The 22,041-nt window shown below is 41.9% G+C and overlaps 1 protein-coding gene across 8 annotated transcripts in view; it reads left to right on the forward strand.

Moving 5' to 3' along the window:
* The window catches only part of DOCK10 (dedicator of cytokinesis 10), a 180,824-nt gene that overhangs the window by 31,890 nt on the left and 126,893 nt on the right, over positions 1 to 22,041 (forward strand). For 6 of the 8 annotated variants that reach the window (XM_072143053.1, XM_072143058.1, XM_072143054.1 and 3 more), the window contains exon 1: positions 4,509 to 4,805. The exons of the other annotated variants lie outside the window; for them this stretch is intronic. In XM_072143053.1, coding sequence (XP_071999154.1) covers positions 4,644 to 4,805 — 162 coding nt within the window. In that variant the 5' untranslated portion in view covers positions 4,509 to 4,643. Of the gene's footprint in view, positions 1 to 4,508; positions 4,806 to 22,041 lie in introns of those variants that run through there. 8 annotated transcript variants of the gene reach the window in all.

A 22,041-nucleotide genomic window follows, 5' to 3' on the forward strand; every position in this document is an offset into this window, starting at 1 on the left:
TACTTACTGGGGGGCTGTGTGAGGCACATTACTTACTGGGGGGCTGTGTGAGGCACATTACTTACTGGGGGGCTGTGTGGGGCACATTATTTCCTGGAGGACTGTGTGAGGCACATTACTTACTGGGGGGCTGTGTGAGGCACATTATTTCCTGGGGGGCTGTGTGTGAGGCACATTATTTACTGGGGGGCTGTGTGTGAGGCACATTACTTACTGGGGGACTGTGTGAGGCACATTATTTCCTGGGGGGCTGTGTGTGAGGCACATTATTTACTGGGGGACTGTGTGAGGCACATTATTTCCTGGGGGGCTGTGTGTGAGGCACATTACTTATGGGGGGCTGTGTGGTCACATTACTTACTGGGGGGCTGTGTGAGGACATTACTTACTGGGGGGCTGTGTGAGGACATTACTTACTGGGGGACTGTGTGAGGCAGATTACTTACTGGGGGGCTGTGTGAGGCACATTATTTACTGGGGGGCTGTGTGAGGCACATTACTTACTGGGGGGCTGTGTGAGGCACATTACTTACTGGGGGGGCTGTGTGGGCACATTACTTACTGGGGGGCTGTGTGAGGCACATTACTTACTGGGGGGCTGTGTGAGGCACATTACTTACTGGGGGGTTAGTGTGAGGCACATTACTTACTGGGGGACTGTGTGAGGCACATTACTGGGGGGCTGTGTGAGGCACATTACTTACTGGGGGGCTGTGTGAGGCACATTACTTACTGGGGGACTGTGTGAGGCACATTACTGGGGGGCTGTGTGAGGCACATTACTTACTGGGGGGCTGTCTGAGGCACATTATTTACTGGGGGGCTGTGTGAGGCACATTATTTCCTGGGGGGCTGTGTGTGAGGCACATTATTTACTGGGGGGCTGTGTGTGAGGCACATTACTTACTGGGGGACTGTGTGAGGCACATTACTTACTGGGGGACTGTGTGAGGCACATTATTTACTGGGGGGACTGTGTGAGGCACATTACTTACTGGGGGGCTGTGTGAGGCACATTATTTACTGGGGGGTTAGTGTGAGGCACATTACTTACTGGGGGACTGTGTGAGGCACATTACTTACTGGGGGGCTGAGTGAGGCACATTACTTACTGGGGGGCTGTGTGAGGCACATTACTTACTGGGGGACTGTGTGAGGCACATTATTTACTGGGGGGCTGTGTGAGGCACATTATTTACTGGGGGGCTGTGTGAGGCACATTACTTACTGGGGGGGCTGTGTGGGCACATTACTTACTGGGAGGCTGTGTGAGGCACATTATTTACTGGGAGGCTGTGTGTGAGGCACATTACTTACTGGGGGGACTGTGTGAGGCACATTACTTACTGGGGGGCTGTGTGTGAGGCACATTATTTACTGGGGGGCTGTGTGTGAGGCACATTACTGGGGGGCTGTGTGAGGCACATTATTTCCTGGGGGGACTGTGTGAGGCACATTACTGGGGGGCTGTGTGTGAGGCACATTATTTACTGGGGGGACTGTGTGAGGCACATTACTTACTGGGGGGACTGTGTGAGGCACATTATTTACTGGGGGGACTGTGTGAGGCACATTACTTACTGGGGGGCAGTGTGAGGCACAGTACTTACTGGGGGGCTGTGTGAGGCACATTACTTACTGGGGGGCTGTGTGAGGCACATTACTTACTGGGGGGCTGTGTGAGGCACATTACTTACTGGGGGACTGTGTGAGGCACATTATTTACTGGGGGGCTTTGTCAGGCACATTATTTACTGGGGGGCTGTGTGTGAGGCACATTACTGGGGGGCTGTGTGAGGCACATTACTTACTGGGGGGCTGTGTGAGGCACATTACTTACTGGGGGGCTGTGTGAGGCACATTACTTACTGGGGGGCTGTGTGAGGCACATTACTTACTGGGGGGCTGTGTGAGGCACATTATTTACTGGGGGGGGCTGTGTGAGGCACATTACTTACTGGGGGGACTGTGTGAGGCACATTACTTACTGGGGGGACTGTGTGAGGCACATTACTTACTGGGGGGACTGTGTGAGGCACATTACTTACTGGGGGGCTGTGTGAGGCACATTACTTACTGGGGGGACTGTGTGAGGCACATTATTTACTGGGGGGCTGTGTGAGGCACATTACTTACTGGGGGGCTGTGTGAGGCACATTATTTACTGGGGGGCTGTGTGAGGCACATTACTTACTGGGGGGCTGTGTGAGGCACATTACTTACTGGGGGGACTGTGTGAGGCACATTATTTACTGGGGGGCTGTGTGAGGCACATTACTTACTGGGGGGCTGTGTGGGCACATTACTTACTGGGGGGCTGTGTGAGGCACATTACTTACTGGGGGGGCTGTGTGAGGCACATTACTTACTGGGGGGCTGTGTGGGCACATTACTTACTGGGGGGCTGTGTGAGGCACATTACTTACTGGGGGGCTGTGTGAGGCACATTACTTACTGGGGGGCTGTGTGGGCACATTACTTACTGGGGGGCTGTGTGAGGCACATTACTTACTGGGGGGCTGTGTGAGGCACATTACTTACTGGGGGGCTGTGTGAGCACATTACTTATGGGGGGGCTGTGTGTGAGGACATTACTTACTGGGTTGGCTGTGTGTGAGGCACAGTACTTACTGGGAGGCTGTGTGAGGACATTACTTACTGGGAGGCTGTGTGAGGCACATTACTTACTGGGGGGCTGTGTGAGGCACATTACTTACTGGGGGGCTGTGTGAGGCACATTACTTACTGGGGGGGGCTGTGTGAGGCACATTACTTACTGGGGGGGGGGGGCTGTGTGAATCACATTACTTATGGGGGGGCTGTGTGTGAGGACATTACTTACTGGGGGGGCTGTGTGTGAGGCACAGTACTTACTGGGAGGCTGTGTGAGGCACATTACTTAGTGGGGGGACTGTGTGAGGCACATTACTTACTGGGGGGCTGTGTGGGGGACATTTCTTGGAGCGTGTTCACACATGGCACTAGGACAGGCCTCGGTTTGATCTCATATATTTTCCAGTAATACACATGTGATGGGTAACTCACACCTGGTTTTGTTTAAATGCAAGACAAAGGTGTGAGCGCAGCCTTACAGTATTTGGGGGGATTGTTAGGGGCGGCAGCAGGATAACACTGCCAGGGAACACAGATGTAGGGACAATGAGGAAGATAAGATGTGGTGATGGGGATTTCTCCTTTGTTTTCTGTAGCTGTATATACTAGAAGTAACCTTGTTATTGGCACAACCACATGTGAGGGGGTCATGTACAGAAGGGGGCATTACTGAAAGTGCAATACACATGCATTGGGGCCCGTGCCCCGGATCTTTTACCACCCTAGCAACGCCCCTGCATTGCGGACAAGCAGTCACTGATAGGACCACCACTATGACTTCTTAGCATAGAAAGAGTTAGGATTTAAGAGAATAAATCTATATTCAAACTACTCATATCCTCCTGCTCTATAATGCAGCCAGTAGATGAAACACTATGCACAATTTGCTCAGTTCCTTCTGCTCTATAATGGGCTGCTTGCAGATAGGAAACTATATACAATCTGTTTATCTAATGCTGTTCTGCATCATGCTGAATGTAATAGGACATTATACAAAATCTACGCAGATAATCCTGCTCTATAACATGCTACCCGCAGATTACACAGTATTTAGAATTTGGCAATTTGTTTAAAAAAACATATGGCAATGGACAGTGTTCAAAAGCATTTGATAAATGTTGGAATAGCAACTGCTCAATACAAACATCAGAAAGTAAAGCACAATAACCTATTCCTAATGAATGGAACATGAAGTCAGTTGCTCACATATAGCTAGCGATAAAACGTGTTTGCCCTTTTAGGATTTAGCCATGTTGGGAGTTTAGAATGAACTATTTACACACATGAGAGCATGAAACATATTAACAGCATACCATTACCTTCATATTACCCTCACAGATAAGGAGGTTTTAATTTTTACAAATGTATGAAAACATTATAAAACCTATACAAATTTGTTATCCCCGTGATTGCACCGACCCAAAGAATGAAGTAGACATGTCATTTGTGGCGCACAGTGAAAGCCGTAAAATCCAAGCCCACAAGAAAACGGCACAAATGTGGTTTTTCACCAATTTCACTGCATTTGTATTTTTTTTCCCGCTTCCCAGTACACGGCATGGAATAATAAATACCATCACCATGAAGCGCAATTTGTTAAGCAAAAAACAAGCCATCACAGAACTCTTTACGTGTAAAAAAGGGTTAAATCAGACTGTTCCTGAATTTTCCTGTTTCACATTCGAATGCATTATTTGCACAGATGATTTTAATAGAAGAACTATGGCGATGCACTTTTTTCTTTTCTTTTTGGAAAACAGGAAACCTTGGTCTTTTCTTGATTCCAGAATTATTTGGAGCCTGCTTCATGCCCTAATGTCTGTGCAAGTGTTCAGTTACAGTGGATGAAGTCTTTTCCTTTAGCTGCATCCAAGCTATTTAGTTGTGATCAGATGATCCGGGCAGCAGGAACTGATTGGAGCGCCTGCTGGCTGCAGCTGCAGTGTAGGCTGCTTCCAGGGACAAGGAGCCACTGTTGTACAAACATAGCATCAACATAGAAGTTATTTTGTGGGCTTCAGGATGCAGAGATGGGCTGTGCTGCCAGCATTGTTCTGCTCCAAGCCTTTCGGTCTGTGGTACGGAGGAGCTGTCCTCACATCTGCACCAGACGACAAGAAGATCTGTCACATGAAATTGTGCTACAGGATGATGTGGATGAAATAAGCAGACCGAGAACTCTGATCATAATGGTAGAGTATGCCTGTGCAAGCTGTGACAGTGGCGGCAGGATTATTTCTAAAGATCCAGCTGTGGCATTTATATGAGGAGTCTGCACTGGGGCTTAATCCTTTCTCATTTTTGGGATCATTTTCCGTGCTGCTCCGTATAAATGTTGTATATTGCTATTAGCATGCTAAATCTGTCGGTGCCTTATGTAACATTACTATTATTCGGTGGTGACTTGCTGTTGCTTAGATGTGTATGTCTCATGATTCTGGATTCATGACATTGATTCACTAAGTAATGTGATGTAAATAACCTGACATTTGTAAGTGATGTAGGTACATGACATTTTTTTATCTATGGAAGGATATAGAATGTTTGGAAAACATTTGTTGCAATATTTTATTGTATATTGTTATAAAAATATTTTGGAATGATTGTATTTTGGATCTCATTGTGTTGCGTGTTATAATCTATAAAAGTGATATTTTGCTGCGTGTGACAGTGGAAAGGTCTGTATACAGCAGTGTAAATGTTTATCTTAATGTAGTGGGAAGCCGGATGGTAAATATTCATGGGCACTTTTGCTCTGGGCATTTACTATAGTTGAAGAATGAAGATAACATCAACGAGAGGCTTTCAGTATCGGACTAAAAAGGTTTATTGTATGTCAACAATGGCCATTGCTATAAAATACTGCTTGTCTTTATGTAGATTAGAGCATCATTGGAATAAAGTACTGAATCGTTTTTTACAGGGTTTATGTTGGACTTGGCCTTTACTTTGGTGTTGACTGACAGGCCAATAAAAACTGGTTTAATAGCAGCTCCTAGGACCACAGAATTAGGCCTAGACTACAGAGTAACCCTTAGAATGTGCTACAGAATATCTCAATTTAAGATCTTTGCTGTGTCATTTACGTATTTAAAAAGAAAAATACTTAAGGCATAGTAACCTTAAGGGTTTCTATTAGAGATGAAAGAATCTTCCAAGATTTAATTCGCAGACGTTTTTTGAAATTTTCAAACTACTGGTAATCAAATTGATCCGAACAAATGTTGCTCTAATTTTCTTGGAAATTGTTTTAGAACCCATGTAGTTCTCTAAAAGACAGACTTTTTCTCCTATATCATTTAGTTTATAACAATTTTAAAATTTTCTTTCAATCATCCCCTAAGCAAGTGGTGGTGAACCTATGGCACAGGATCCAGAGGTGGCACTCAGAGCCCCCTCAGTCGGAATTCAAAGCTTACCAGACAGGACTTGCTGCTCTGTACCCCACTATTCTTCCTGTTTGGGGGCTTTCAAAGGAATCAGAATTTCCCCTCCTACAATATTGATAAAGAAGGGAGAAAGAAGATTGCAATAAGTTAAGTTTTGTGTTGCATTTTTGACACTTGTTCTCTAAAAAGTTCACCATCACTGCCCTAAGATTTGGGATGAATGACAGCAGTAGCTGGCTGATATTTTGAAAGATTCATTTGAACCAAATCAGGAAATATTCTGATTCAGTTTGGTGTCTAAAACACACACCAACAAATAGATCCGCTCATCTACCAAAATAGTTGTATGGGACATTAACATACCATAAAGCAAGACATTATAATTATCCTTTTGATGCATATGCACATCTGCCTCTAAGTACCAGTATGGTGGGCCCAATCTTCTGATTTGTTTACAGGTAAGCTTGGCATAGGCAGATGATGAACATCTCAACCACAGCTAAAGAGGCTACAATTCCCATGGAGAACCGCAGCTGTTTGTGAAAAAACTGAGCATGTCCTTTGTGCAATTACAGGCAGATTTGTATATCCTTAAAAAATCTCTGCTTTGAACACCAGTTTGTGCCCTCAAAGTGGAAGAAAGTTGCAATACTTTGCTAATACATATATCCATACACAGGGCCGGTGTTAGGGGGCAACAAACTGGGCATTTGCCCAGAGCCCCCTGCATGTGGACCTTTGTGGGCAGAGGATGTATTGCTTCTTTTAATACCCCTTGGTTGAATTCCTGGGTGAAGGTGCTTATCATCTATCCATCTAGTTATATATCTCCTATAATTTGTCTTTTTTATAACTATCTATCTACGTATCTATCCATCTATCAATCTAGCTTCTATCTCTCTTCTACTGTGTCTATCCATCTCTCCTATCTATCATCTATCCAACTAGCTGTCTATATATAATCTACTTTACATTCCTGCATCTATAAATCTATCTATTATCTATCTTTGAATCTATCATCTTTATCTCCTATCATCTGTCTAATTATTATCTCCTATAAAATTCTCCTACAGTCCCATATTACAGGTTGGCTTACCATACTACTGTGTGTAACTAGAAAGTGTTGTTATACAAGGCAAAGGCTTCTTGCTGACTGTGACTGTTCATAAAATAGTTTTATAATATTTTTAGGTTTCTTGGGGAATGGAGGATGGGTCCCTTCCGTCTGCTTTCAATCTATGGTTTCATGACCTTTGGAGAACCTTCAAATGCTTCTTGTGTACATGTGTATTGAGAGCAAAAAACAGATCTGAAAGTATTTGATAGGTGAAGGACTTTCTCAGTATAAAATTTTGTGGGGGGTTTGGGTGGTCATGACCCCCTAGAAGGTTTGAGCCCGGGGCTACCACCGCCTATATTATAATCCGCTACTGGGTGGGAGGTGGTTACGTAGGGAGACTAAGGTGCAAATCCTGGAAGTATCCAAGTTACTTTCTTCATAATGAAAATCCTAGAGTCTGCCCATTACAGGCTAAAGATAACAGTCCACTATATAAGTGGAAGTTTCCAAACCGATTTGAAGTTGTAATGACCTAGGTAAGGTCACAGACCAAACTACTGACACAGGGCTATACTTGTGTTGAAATACATGTATTACAATGACCAATTCTCATTTGGGCATTCACGTTTAATTTAATTCATCAGCCATTTATATTTATAACTATATATATATATATATATATATATATATATATATATATGGCAGAAGTTACTGCATGTCCCACAGCCAACCTGTAATAATAAATGCTGATGCCAAGTGTGCCGTCAAGCTTTAAAAGTGCACGTGTGGCCACTGCTGGAAAGTAAGTCGTTGTGGTCGTATCCAAGGACAACTTTTTTTTAATCTCAGGAACAACTTGGCTACATTTATGGGAAATTATCTTCACACAGGTAAATTTTTTAATAACCTGAGTTTGAAGAAATATATGTATAAGGCAAATTAATGTAATTAAATATGAATGGCCAGATGAGACTACCCCTTTAATTTCTTTTCACAACATGAAAATTGTTGCAGCATTTTTGCACAAGAAATTCCATAATGTTGTAGGAGGTACATTTTCATCAATATACTGTGACATGTGGCGACGGTCAAACTGATACTGGAGAATTACGGTAACAAGTACAACTAAGATTCTTAGTTAAAAATATTCCAAAGATAAATGCACATAATGAGAATGTCAGATAACATTACACTGCTCACTACCGGCACTAACATTAGTCACCTTACTTGTGTCGCTCTGTGTCTATGACTTGCTTTGCCTCATATCTCTAGCCCATGATTTGTCATTGGATATTTGCAAGATGACACATTCTACAACAAGCCACACACGACATGTAAAAGTCCCACCAGAGTATTTCTTCATTTTGGGGTATGAGGGGGTTTCTCACAATGACAGGTTGTCTTTGCATTCATTCAGCGTTTAGATGGAAATTTTATCTTAAGGTTGATGACACACTGGGGAAATGTATCCCACTAGAAATGTATAATACAGTATGTAACTTTTGCTAATGTTATGTGTTTCCTCTGCTCCGTGGTCCAGTGGTGGCATCATGCTTTGCACCATGACATCTGAAACTTGGCTAGTGCCTAGATTTGCATTCTGATGCTTGGTCATGGAGACCCATGCCATGAGGTTCCCATCACAAGGGAACTTGGGTTATGCTCCTCAGCCAAACTAGGCATCCTAATATAGTATTGTATCATCAGGGATTTATTGACATGTTGGTAAAGACTTCATGCGCTTTGGCTGGTTCCTACAACTGAATTGATCAAAAGGTTCCTGATTGTTTTCCCCAGTGTATCTTGTAATGTATGCTGTAAGATGACCAGGTTTACAGCCCAAACTGCTTTTATATGAGATGTCCACCCTATATGCATCTATGTGTGGCAGCCCGCCACAGGTTTTGATTGCATAGTGTCATATTTTAACCCTTTTATTTTATTGCTTACTAAAAAAATAACGCCCAACCTCCTTTCCATTCCTTTTATTCTTTTTCTATTCAGGTCCTCTCCATTGTTTTGTAATAAATGCTTGTAGTTTGGGCTTGGGTTTGGGTAGGTGGGCTAAAAGGTATCCAACTATAGTTCAGCAGAACCATCTGATGAATACAGCGCCAGGTCAGGTGCTCCTGCGTTATCATAGGGTATTGTGGTACCTTACCCCTTAACGCCGAGGCCCTTTTTCGTTTTTTGTATTTCCATTTTTTACTCCCCACATTCAAAAATCTATAACTTTATTTATATTTCCATGTAAAGTGCTGTGTGAAGGCTTGTTTTCTGTGTAACAAATTGCACTTCATAGTGACGGTATTTAATATTCCATGCAGTGTACTGGGAAGCGGGAAAAAGCGGGCGCATTTGCGCCGTTTTTTTTGTGGGGCTGTCATGGCAACTGATCACTGCTGCCCCAACGCGCCACCAGGATTTAAATGCCTCTGGCAGCTTTGCCTGTGGCAATTACATGGTTAATACCCGCGATGGGTGCCAGCACTGACCGTGGGTGTTACAAGTGGGTGTTTGCTGCAATATACAAAGGCCCACCTTGGATTGAGAGGGCTCAGCCCATGAGCCCTCTGCGTACAACCGCAGCTGTCATGTGACCTACAGTACACATGTCCGTAAGGGGTTAACATTAGTTTTGGGAAAGCAGATGTATTTTTCTGTTAATAAGTTGCTGGCACAACTGTAGTAATAAATCTGATCCTTGGACTTTAGTACCAATTTACCAATTTTGGAGCAGGATCCTTGGATTTTGACTGTTTTATAAAATTTTAATTCAAATTAATATAGGTTGGGAAATGGTGAAAAGGTGGTGATTTGGACAATTTGGGCTCTATTTTCAGTTACTGAGTTCAATAACTGGAATAAACATTTTTAGATTTTGATACGGCAGGCATTTTGAGACACTGCAACACCTCGCGTATTTCTGATTGTTTAAGGAAGGGGTGGTGTTTTGAACTTTGAAATGGTGTTTTATTTTTTGAAACTTTTTTATTTTTTACTGTATTTCTAGACCCCCTAGGGCAGTGATGGCGAACCTTTTACAGACTGAATGCCCAAAATGCAAACCAGACCCACTTAGTTATTGCAAAGTGCCAACACAGCAATTCTACCATTAAATTATGAAAATCTTCTTGCTCCGTGCTATACCACAGCTTTCAAGGGTCCTGAGCACACCAATATCGTTGACAGAAGGAGGGAAAATTCAGATTCCCATTGGAGCTTCCCTGAACAGAGAGAATTGTTGGGCCAAGAGCAGGAACTTTAATGACTCCAATGATAATCCGCCCATGTCCACACCTTTTCTTCCTGGGCTACCTGGGCTTGCAGGAGGATCCCTCAAGTCCTGTCTGGTGAATTTTGTGCTTGGGCAACAGCCTGAGTGCCCACTGAGAGGGCTCAGAGTGCCACCTCTGGCACCCGTGCCATAGGTTCGCCACCACTGCCCTAGGGTACTGGATCTGTAAAAAACCTGCTGATCACAGGCTCCTTTACAGATTCTGCTATGACAGCCATAGATCCCACCAATAGGGTCCTTGCTGTCAAAGCAACAATGACGTCCGTGGGGGCAACCACTGGATCCAAAATGGTGGATCCAAGATGCTGACATAAGGGGTTAACACCTGTGAGTGGTGCCATCACTTCTAGGGAAAGCAGAAAGAAAGAATAACAATTCTGATAAATGACCCTCATTAATATTCTATTGTGCTGTGAGGTGAAAATCGGATGTGAAAATCTGACACAACTTGGATGTTACAAGGACTGCAAAAACAGATTGTTGGATGACACTAAGATAGCACTAGGGCCAAAATGTGACCAAACTTGGATCAAATTTGTGCACTTTTGGTCAGTAAAAATCTAGTGGGGCTTATTTACTAAGGGTCCCGCGGATCGCACTTTCGTCAGATTTTTGGGATTTGCACGCGATTGGATTGTGGCACAAAAATCGGGGGGCAGGCCGTCGGACGATCCAACTGATTGAGACTGAGCGCAGGATTTAATATTCAAATTGTGTCACAACCAATGCATTTACATGCACCGGGAAAAAGAAGGTGAACTCTGGCGGAAGTGACATATGCAGGAAATCGGGCGCACATACTTTGACCTAACTCTAATCAAACTCATTCGATTATGATCCCAAGTTTGGTCAGATTTTGGTCTTGGTGTTATACTAGTTCCATCCAACCATCCATTTTTGTAGTACAAGTGGCCACCTAGATATTCACATTTGATTTTCACAGCTCTGAACTATTACTTAAAGCACTTGAATGAAACATTGCCCACACTAGGATTGCATCTTAGATAGGATTGGATCAATGGACTGTGAAAAACATGGGACTTGTATATATGGACTCTCAATGAGTCAGAGCTCTACCAAGCGCTAGTCCACAGTAGACTAGGTGCGGACTAAAGTTTGGATTTGCATATGACAATGAACCAATCATTCCTTCTGAAATTAAGATGATTTTTATTTTGTCATTTAGTCTGATATGTCAAAAATATGAAAACTCTAGTAAACTTTAGACGCATTGCTTCCAATTTCATAAAATTTTTGATGTGTTAATTGTGCATAATCTTTGTTACATTGTTACTTTGTTATACAACCTACCAAGGTTGGCTCCAGGTTTCAGTAGGCTGCTGGGCGACATTAGGCCACTTTGAAGTGATCTCACATGGCGACATTAAAAATTTAGAAACTAATTCTTCCCTAAAATATTCCCTAGTTTATCATACCAAACAACCCCATCATTGTTATTTTATATACAGTCCCTTATGGTTATTTTTTATAAAGTCCCCCTCACCCCTATGGATTCATTAGATACAGCCCACCTCACCCCCATGGATTCCTTATATACAGCCCTATGTGGGTCCCCCCAGGAGCCCTGGGCCCCAACACCTGCCCGTGGATCTGCCCAGTGCTGGCGCTAGCCCTGCAGCCTACAATGTCTAAAGGAAGGAGACATAATATTTTCTCTGAATTATGTTCAAGAAGTACAAATATAGGTGGGTCAAGAACATAATCTTTTCCCAGATACCATGATACAAGGGCTGTACTTGTTACCTAAGTATATAAATGAGTACATCAAACTGACCTTGGTCAGAATTTCTAGGCAAAGTCTAGAAAACAAACATTTACTGTGATCATGAGAATTCATGTGATATACTCACTGGTCACATGGCCCTCGGCTAAGGATATCTCTACTGCATAATGTATAACATGTGTACAGTAAGACAATTTCATATTATTGTACTTAGGAAACAGCCAAGTAGGTGAAATCAACACTGATTCATGCAGAAATTTATTAGATAAAGACTTGTTTCACTTAAACTTTATTTTAAAATTCCATTTTAGAAGTCTGGGAGCCCATGGATGGCACCATCATTTGTAAGATAAAAGAATCTCTTGCTCTCTTCCTAAGTACCGTATATACTTGAGTATAAGCCCACCCAAGTATAAACCGAAACCCCTAATTTTCACATAAAAACTGGTAAAAACCTATTGACTGGAGTATAAGCCGAGGGTAGGACATGCATTGGTCCCAGCCCCCCAGTATATAGCCAGCAAGCCCCCTATAGTATATAGCCATTTCCCTGTAGTACATAGCCTGCTAGCCCCCTCTAGTATATAGCCTGCTAGCCCCCCAGTATATAGCCTGCCAGCCCCCTCTAGTATATACAAAACCTACTCAAAGAAAAAAACCAGATTTGCACAGAAAGATTTACTGTAAAGCATAAGACAAAAAACTTTATTAAGGTATTTTTAGTAAAAATCATTCAATGAATATAAAATACAAGGAACAGACATTTTGACACCGAGAGAGAGAACCAGTTAATGCTGAAAAAGAGGTCTAAAACATCAAGTGGGCATAGAGAATGGGAAGGTATTTTGTAAATGAATAGAGTCAATCTAATGTGCCAGCATAGGAAAAAGTAAGGTAAAAGCAGTAGTAAACAATAGAGTCATGTGTAACAATTCAATCTGACAATTACCTAGGCACCAAGAGTAAACAGCCTCCAAGATGGATGAACACCCCGACGCGCGTTTCGGCATGCTGCCTTATGCTTTACAGTAAATCTTTCTGTGCAAATCTGGTTTTTTCCTTTGAGTAGGTTTTGTATATCTATTACCAGTTACAGTAAACTTCTAATTTTCATATAGAGGATTACGGGATACCACTCCACCTCTGCTTCATTTGTTTTTGGAGATTGTCATTACCCCTCTTGTATATAGCCTGTCAGCCCCCTAATATACAGCCTGCCAGCCCCCTGTAGTATATAGCCTGCAAGCCCCTGCCCCCCAGTATATAGCCTGCACCCCCCCCCCCCTAGTAGATAGCATGCAGCCCCTGCACCCAATATAATGCCTGTAGGAAAAAAACAGTGTCCAATCTTGCATATAGAGTACTTCTACTCTTACCCTATGTGTGGGCATAGAACAGTGCTCCTACTAATTTCCTGTGTATCTAGGTACTGCACAGTACTAATCCTCCTATTATACATATACAGTATGGGCACAACACTATATTTCTCCTATCCTGTATATATTGAGTATTACACAGCATTATTGATGTGCATATAGACATAGTTATAATATTCTTATGCTTTACCAATCCAAACTGCACAGTAGGCACTGTACATTACAACTACTCTTATTCTGTTTGCATGAGCACAATATTACTACTACTTCTATCCTGTCTATAATGGACACTACACAGTATTACTACTCCTATGCTGAATAGATGGAACAGAGCATAATTTTACTTTTCCTGTTATACACAATTGGTATATAAATTGGTACAGCAGAATATTACTACTCCAATTCTGTATGTGTGGACACAGCCCAGCACAACTACTCCTATCCTTTATAAATAGACACAGCACAGTACAACTACTCCTATTCTGTATCAATAGGCACAGCAAAGTAAAACTACCCCGTCAGCATTCAGGGGTAATGGACCCACTGGACCATGGATGATGTCGTAAGCCGACACCTGGGACTGGAATCTAAGTGCTACCCAGTTTTCACCAGAGCCGCCACAATGCGGGTTGGACTTGCTCCGGCGTGGTACCACCAGGTTCTTCCGCAGGTGCTACTTTGTCTGCGGTGGCAGCCAAGGCGAGGTACAAAGATGTTGAGCAGAATCATCAGGGACAGACAGGAGGTCAGGATGGGCAGAACAAGATCATAGTTGGGGACAAAGCAATGGGTCAAGGCAGGCAGCAGAGGAGAGCAGTCAGGAACAGAACTGGGATGACAACGGCTGAACACAGCTTTCTCTAGGGCACAAGGCATGAAGATCCGGCAGGGGACACAGGAAGGGGCTGAAATCTAACAGAACCAGCAGCCGTCCAGCGCCAATTATTTGCACACAGGCCCTTTAAATCTCAGGAAGTCGTCAGGAGCGCGCCCTAGGAGGGGGGTACCACCAGAGTCAGCACTGGATTGCGGTGAGGTAAGTGAACCAGCGAGGGACCAGAGCAGCTGAGAGGGGCATGGGCGCGCCTGCAACCCGAACGGTGGGTCGCAGGAGCTCCCATGACATACGCCTATCCTATATAAATAGGCACAACATGGTATTATTCTTTCTACCCTGTATATATGGACACAGCACAGTACAACTACTCCTATCCTATATAAATAGGCACAACAAGGTATTATTCTTTCTACCCTGTATATATGGACACAGCACAGTACAACTACTCCTATCCTATACAACTACTTTTATTCTGTGTGTAACAGAACTCAAACATGACTTTATTTGCCTATCTAGAAATAAAAAAAGTTATTATTTTTGCATTTCATTATGAGTTTTTCTGCTTCTATTATTCAAGTCCCTGTTATTGGTTTAGGAGGCATTTTGTATCTGATAGACTCTTTTTAAAATTTTATTATTCTTCATATTAACTCTGAGAAGTAGATTTCTGTTAGATATAGATAATCCTTCTTTTAATGTCTCTAATCAGTAGCGGAGAATAGATTTGCATTTGGTGATACAGCAAGTAACATTACAGCACCTGGGGGTAGATAATGGAAAAAGTCAGGGAGCAGGGTCTAATTACCATATAGTCTGCATACTTATTACTGTGTCACCGGTGTGACTAATTACTGGAGCCATACGTACCACAGCCTTTCTATTAACAAGCAAAAGAACTGTATAAAGGGGATTACATTCCTTATACTTCATTACTGTTCATCTTATTCCAGCATTTCGTACCTTAGTGCTCGACTTTATTAAGTTGATGATTTTTGGGGGGATGGGCCATAGAGTAGAAGATGCTTTGGAGAAAATAGTTTTGTCCTAGAAAGTGTTTTATGGGCACTTTACCTACTAAAGAACTAGCCTAAGGATAGGTCGGTAGTAGGTGAACTCCGATCCTGTCCATACACTAAGGAAGAAGCTTTTTGTAGTTTGAGGGTGCAATCGAGGGTAGTTGATCAGTAGTAGTGTTTGGCAACGCAGCTCCACCAATCAAATACTGGAGATTTATCCTAAAATGAAAGACAGTCAGACCTGGACTGGCCCACAGGTGAATCCACTGGCACTAACTAAGCTTGGTAGACCACCAGACCCGGCATGAGAAGTGCAGAAGACCTCTCAGTAAATCAGAATACATATGACAGAAGACATCACTTCATCCATCCTATAGTAGTATGAGTAGATTAACCAGTTGAATTTTTAGATATTGTAGATGAATTGGATGACTGAGATGAAACATAGAGGCACATTTACTAAGGGTTCGTCGGACGCATTTCTGTCGGGTTTCGTGTTTTTTTCCGTTTTGCACTGAATTACCCCAGATTTTTGGATTGGATTGTGACGCATCAGCATACAACACATACAACACAAATCAGGGGGCATGGACGTCAGACAACCTGACTGATTCGGACAAACCGCGGAATTTAAAAAACAAATTGTGTCGCAAGATCAGCACTCACATGTACCGGAAAGAAGAAGATGAACTCCGGTGGACCTGAGCGGGGAAGCAACACATGCAGGAAATTGGACGCACAATCTTAGCAAATCACAGCAGCTCCGAATCCTCGTTGGACATTCTGGATCTGCGGCGTCAATGAGACGAGTAAGTATATGTGCCCCATAATGTCTAGCTAACCAGTATCCTTCTCAATCACATCACAGTATCTTTCCACTGCCTGATGTCTCCTACTTTATAGCCATGTATTCCTGTCTCACAGGGCTTAGAGGACCAAAGTTAAGGCAAAAACCAGTCAGCAAGTTACTGACAGGGCTCCTAGGGCCATAAAAATCCTAGAAAATAAGCTGGGGTTCGCCATGTTTAGGAATTCACAGTGGATCAAGTAATATTTGCACGTAGCTGTAACATGGTGGGCTCCATGAAAATATTTTACTGGTGGGTCGTAGACACTCTACATGGAGAATGAAAAGATAAAATTCCGGTATAAATCCTGGTAATGAAAATGCTTTTTATGGTTTGGTAGATTAATTAGTGATACAGGAAAATACCAGTTAAAATTCTGCATCATGATGTAAATCACAATGGTTCTATTCGTTAATAGCAGTCAGAGATACTGAAAATAAAATAAATAGGAAATAAAACATAACAAAGGTATATTGAATAGTTACACAATAACTATTTCTCAGTTACATAACACCGAAAATCTTTTTTAAAATATGTCACGGCATGCTTATTACTTCTCATTGCATGTAACAGCAAATCAGATATATCTTTGCATTCTCTGCTTACCATCAGATATAGATCAGCAAATCTCGCAGAAAAGTCCTGGCTCACTATCATACTAACAATCATGTTTGTGCTATTTTGCCAATATATTTGCCAACATTAAAACATAAGCATCATCTGAATTTAATCTGCATCCATTTTGGTGATCAGCATCTGTTCTCTGCAGCCCCGTATTAGGGATTACTCAATGGACATAGCCAGAACAGCTCCATCCACAGTGAAGTGGCCATGCTAGGTTACTGTATCTTAGCTCTGATTTACTTCACCCAAAATACATAATTGTTTTTAGTGCTTTATGGCCGAAAAAACTTTTGGCTATCTAATTTTTTAAACCCAACTCCACAAGGAGAGTTCAGGCTTTTACGCTCCACATCATTTACAGTTTAAGTGAAATATTTTTCTTCCAAATAGAAAGCTTTTAAATTCTATTAAAGTACAGAACAAATCAAAGCGCGCTGTGCGCATGGCCTTTATGTCAGTATTTTCACAGGTTCAGGATATACTTTGTAAGGTGCTAGACCTGTGTTTACTCGTGATGCCATTGTGTGATGGGCGGCTGACATAGGGAAGCCTCTGGTAACCCAGTATGTAGTGGGCTGCCAGGATTATGGTGACTGACAGTTATTGGAGAGGCCACCACTGTGTGCATTATGCATCACTGTGGGCATTACCTATGTACTGTGACATTGTGGGCATTATCTATGTACTATGATATTACTGTGTGTATGATTCCTGCACTGTGTTATCAATGTGTGGATTATATATGTACTATGACATCACTGTGTGTATTATCCCTGTACTATGACATCACTGTGTGCTTTATCTATGTACTGTGATATCATGTATTATCATTTATATGACAGCATGTACTATACACTCTGCCCGACTTCCATCAAAAATAAAATACAAATATACTTTTTTGTGCAGCAAAACAATACGACTTTATTGATTCCCAGGGGAAAAATTCATATGTACCAATGGTACAGGCAAAAAAATGACAATGCATGTGAAAAATAGCAAAAAAAACTGTATTGGAGTAATCAAGGTAGAAAAATAAATAAATAAATAAAGTTATACTAAAACAGTGCAGACATGCAACATAATCTACAGGGGAAAGGAATGGGGGGGATGCATCTACTTATCAAGGTCTTGTTTAATGAATAAACAATTGACAGTTTTGGGAACAAAGAAGTTGTGGAATCTCTTAGTTCTGCATTGTAACTGCCTGTAGTGGTCGCTGCTCTGTTGTAGCATTATGGTTGGGGACAATGCATGATACTTGTTTACATAGGTATTTATCTTACCATATGGTATCAAACAGACTCAGTGGCTCCCCGATTGTGCTTTGGGCCCTTTTGGTAATTTTAGCAAGTTTGGTTTTGTGCATTCCCCCCAGCAGATGACGGCATAGAAAATGACGCTGTTATTGGTTGTCTCACAGAACAACCTAAGGATCTTGCTGCAAATGTTGAAGGATTTGATCTTCCTGAGGATCCGATTTTCCATGCTTTTTTGTACACCATGTCACTGTTGGCCATCCACACAAGTATGTTGTCAGTCAGTACACCTAGCTACTTGTAGGAGAGGACTCTGCCTGGTCTTTGATGTGTATAGGTGCGCAAATGGTTTTGTTCCTTCACAGGTCAATGACCATTTATTTTGTTTTCTTGATATTTATGATGAGATTATTTCCTTCACTCTATTTAACAAAGTTGTATACCACATGTCTGTAGTGGCTGTCCTTCCATCCCACAAGCACTGAGTCGTCTGAGAATTTTTGGAGGTGGCAAAGATCTGGGTAAAATGGGGAAAGTACATTGTCCTGTGGGGCACCTCGATTGCTGACTACTGTTTATGATTGTGCCCCTCCCCATGTGGACATATTGCGGCCTATTCCTCTAATAGTCAGGGATCCATTTAGTAATCATTGAGGTAACGTTGAGATTTGCCATTTTTTTCCCTCATGAGAGAGGGATCATGCATTTTAAAAGTCAAAGAAGCTAACCCTAACTATGGAGCCTCTCTGTTCCAGCCTTGTGTATGTCTTGTAAAGGAGGAAGAGAACAGCGTGGTAGACAACATTGTTTTGTTACATGCAAATTTTAAATTGTCCGTCCTCTCTTTCACTGCTCCCTTCAGGTACAACAAGATCACATTTTAGAAGGTCTTCAATATGTGAGAGGTCACACTTTAGCAAAGCTCATTATAATAAATTGGATTGTTTGGTCTTATCTGCATGCGTTTTGTCATTCTCCTATTCCTTTCGATATTTTTTCTTTGTTTTTCCTTATTAGATACACAGGTGTGCACATATCTTATTGGTTGCTATAGGCAACTATAATGCAGTTATTATGTGTGTTCCCTATTATGTCCCCATTAAACAACAACTCAGTGGGGATTCCTGACAAATCTGTCACATAAAAACCTTTGAAAAATATGATTACTACATTAAATGGAATAAAAGTAAGGGACAGATTATTCTTATTCTTGAGTCATAAGTAAAAATATTTGAATAATTAATTTTAATGAAAAGTAAATGACGCCTCTGGGAAGATGATAAATATGTATTATAAGCATAACACATAATGGGGGGACATGTATTATCGTATCCACGCCTAAAAAATGCCAGGATATTTCGTTTTTTGGGTGCAGAATTCTTGCAGATCATTTATAATGAGTTTGCGCCAGAAAGAACAGATGTTTTCGACTATCTTTTTTTGGCGCAAGTGGGCATGGCCTAACTTTTCCACATTATCCTCCACATTTATGTGTATTTTGACAGCATTTTCAGGCGCAACCTTTGGCGCACAATAGACCAGGAAAAAAAATTGTCAGAGAGCAAAATTAAGGCGCAGTCCATGTAAGCTTTTGGCGCTCATCTCATTGATGTCTGCATTTTTATGGCGCACAAATGATTATTACCGCCTACCCATTATTTGCTTACAGCGGTGCGCCACTTTAAAACATCGGCCTGTGCTTTCCGGGGAGTGATCTCCGATGCCAACAGTCGTGCTTGCGCCAGAATTAGTAAATCCCCCCCAATGTTTTATTAACACCTTTATCTACATGATGTCATATTTTAAAACATAAGTAGAATTTCTATGTGAAGTTGTAGCACAACTTTATAGGCTTCTCAGTGGTGATGTCTTATAGAGATGTCGGCCCTGTTCTGTATAGATCCGACTTCAGCTATTAGATGTACAAAAGAGAGACTTCCCTGTGACAGTTTTACCGTAGTTTTCTGTCTTACCTTGCACTGAAAAGAAGGTGTCAACTGCTTGCACATGTATTTATAAAGTTTCTGCGCCAGTTTTGTGTCACTGCCTTGTGCCCGACAAGACCTAAGTGTGCCCCTAAAGGGGCATGTCAGTGCTTAGCCGGACTGTTCGCCACATTTATTACTGACCTGCGCCACAATTATGCAGCATGATAAAAGTGCACAAAAAAGTGGTGAAGACAGTTCTTATGAATCGGGCACCCTCTGCACACTCCAAAGGCAGACTGCACTAGTATTGATAAATGTGGCCAGTGTGTTCTAGAAAGAGAATTTATAGATGTTTCTTTACCCTTCATGTGAGAACAGCAGAGGAAATATTAGATGAGATTTCATACTATATATCACAGAGGGTTAGCTGCCATTACACTAGGTGTATGTGCCGTGAGAACCCCATCTAATACTTCTAGTAACAGATCCCCAATTTTTACACACTGTCTGTGCATACGCAGAGAGCCGGCCGCCAGCTGTGGGGTCTCGGCTCCAAACACGTAGCTGCTGCTCATGCGTAGAACCCGGCTGCGCAGATGAGTGCGCACAACTACCAGGAGCCGCGCGCTGAAGATGTATTGGCAAGCAGAACGCAAGAGGCTGCTGGGATGTGGAGTAGCCGCCCCATGAAGCCTCAGCTCCGGATACTCCAAGCCCCAGTAGCCTCTTTAAAATTGCCATATTAGGGGAATTAAAATGTATAAAATTTCTGGGCCATGAATGAATTAGCCCTTAAAAGGGCTATACTTCTACATTAGAGCAACCAACCACCAGAACTACCTTAATAGGTAGATCCGTGGTGGTAGGTTTCCTTTAAGACTATGTTCACATGTGCATTGGAGGCTGCGCTGGAACTTTTTTTTATCTGAGACTCAACTAACCCCATTTTACTTAATGTGGGTTTATGGGCTCTCTTGATGTCTGCTCTTACTGTAGGGTGCATGTTTTGATCAGAAGTCTGCTTAGTCTAAAGAAATGGTACATAGATTATAACCATTTCCATAGAAATTCTGATTTGGACATGTCTGGCCACAAATTTTGTTAAAGGTGGTGTATCAACTATTAGGATTAGGAAAGTGGATAACTATCTGAACTGTGAGGGTCTGACTGATGGGACCCAACAAGTCACATGAAAAGCACCCCTAGCAATCTGGAGAATTGAGTTTCTATGTCTTGGTTCTACCACCTTATTCAATTTTATGGGGTGGAAATTGCTGATTACAGCGCTCAGCTATCTCCGGCATTCTCATTCACTGTCTATTAGGTTGTCAAAAATAGCCAAGCGCTAAGCTTTCCAGTTTCTGACACCCACTTATTGAATGCTGATACTATAACAAATTGTTCCCATTCTTGTGATCGGTGGGGGTCCGATCAGTCAGGTCCCCCTATTCTGTTAATAGGGGTAAATTACAACCAGATTGAGGACATGCTAACAAAAGTTGTGAAAGGCTGCAACTAACGCACACACATCTGTATACATCCAAACAAAAGGAAAGGTTAGATCCACACAATTCATTGTTATATATTGTTCTATAACATCAGATCTTCCATTAATTGTAGATTAAAGAATAATTAAGTAGTCCCATCTCTGAATCTGTTTTATAAATCTCTGTATGATCATTATCTGCATTTCATGAGCGTCTCTGCTGATATCTATAGGGTCATCTCATGTATTAATTACAGCTGATGTTTGCTTTGCATGACAGAGGTTGGACAATTACTGCTAAATGACCTGTTGTTTCCTTATTACTATATTTTAAGTAATAGATTCCGCATTATCTTCCAGGCACAAATTATTATAGTGTACATATGAAAGCAGCGATTTGTGAATTTCTATGTCTTATATTATACCTGATGGTAATGATGATGAGATGTGCACTTTAAGGTTATCGTAGTCATGTCATTAGTATAATAGGCATAAGGCCTGCATTTTATATTACATATTCTTGTTAATATTCACATGAGATAATAAATCTATTCATTCACAACAT

The sequence above is a fragment of the Engystomops pustulosus genome, chromosome 3 (assembly GCF_040894005.1).
Source record: "Engystomops pustulosus chromosome 3, aEngPut4.maternal, whole genome shotgun sequence".
Taxonomy (NCBI): Eukaryota; Metazoa; Chordata; class Amphibia; order Anura; family Leptodactylidae; genus Engystomops; species Engystomops pustulosus.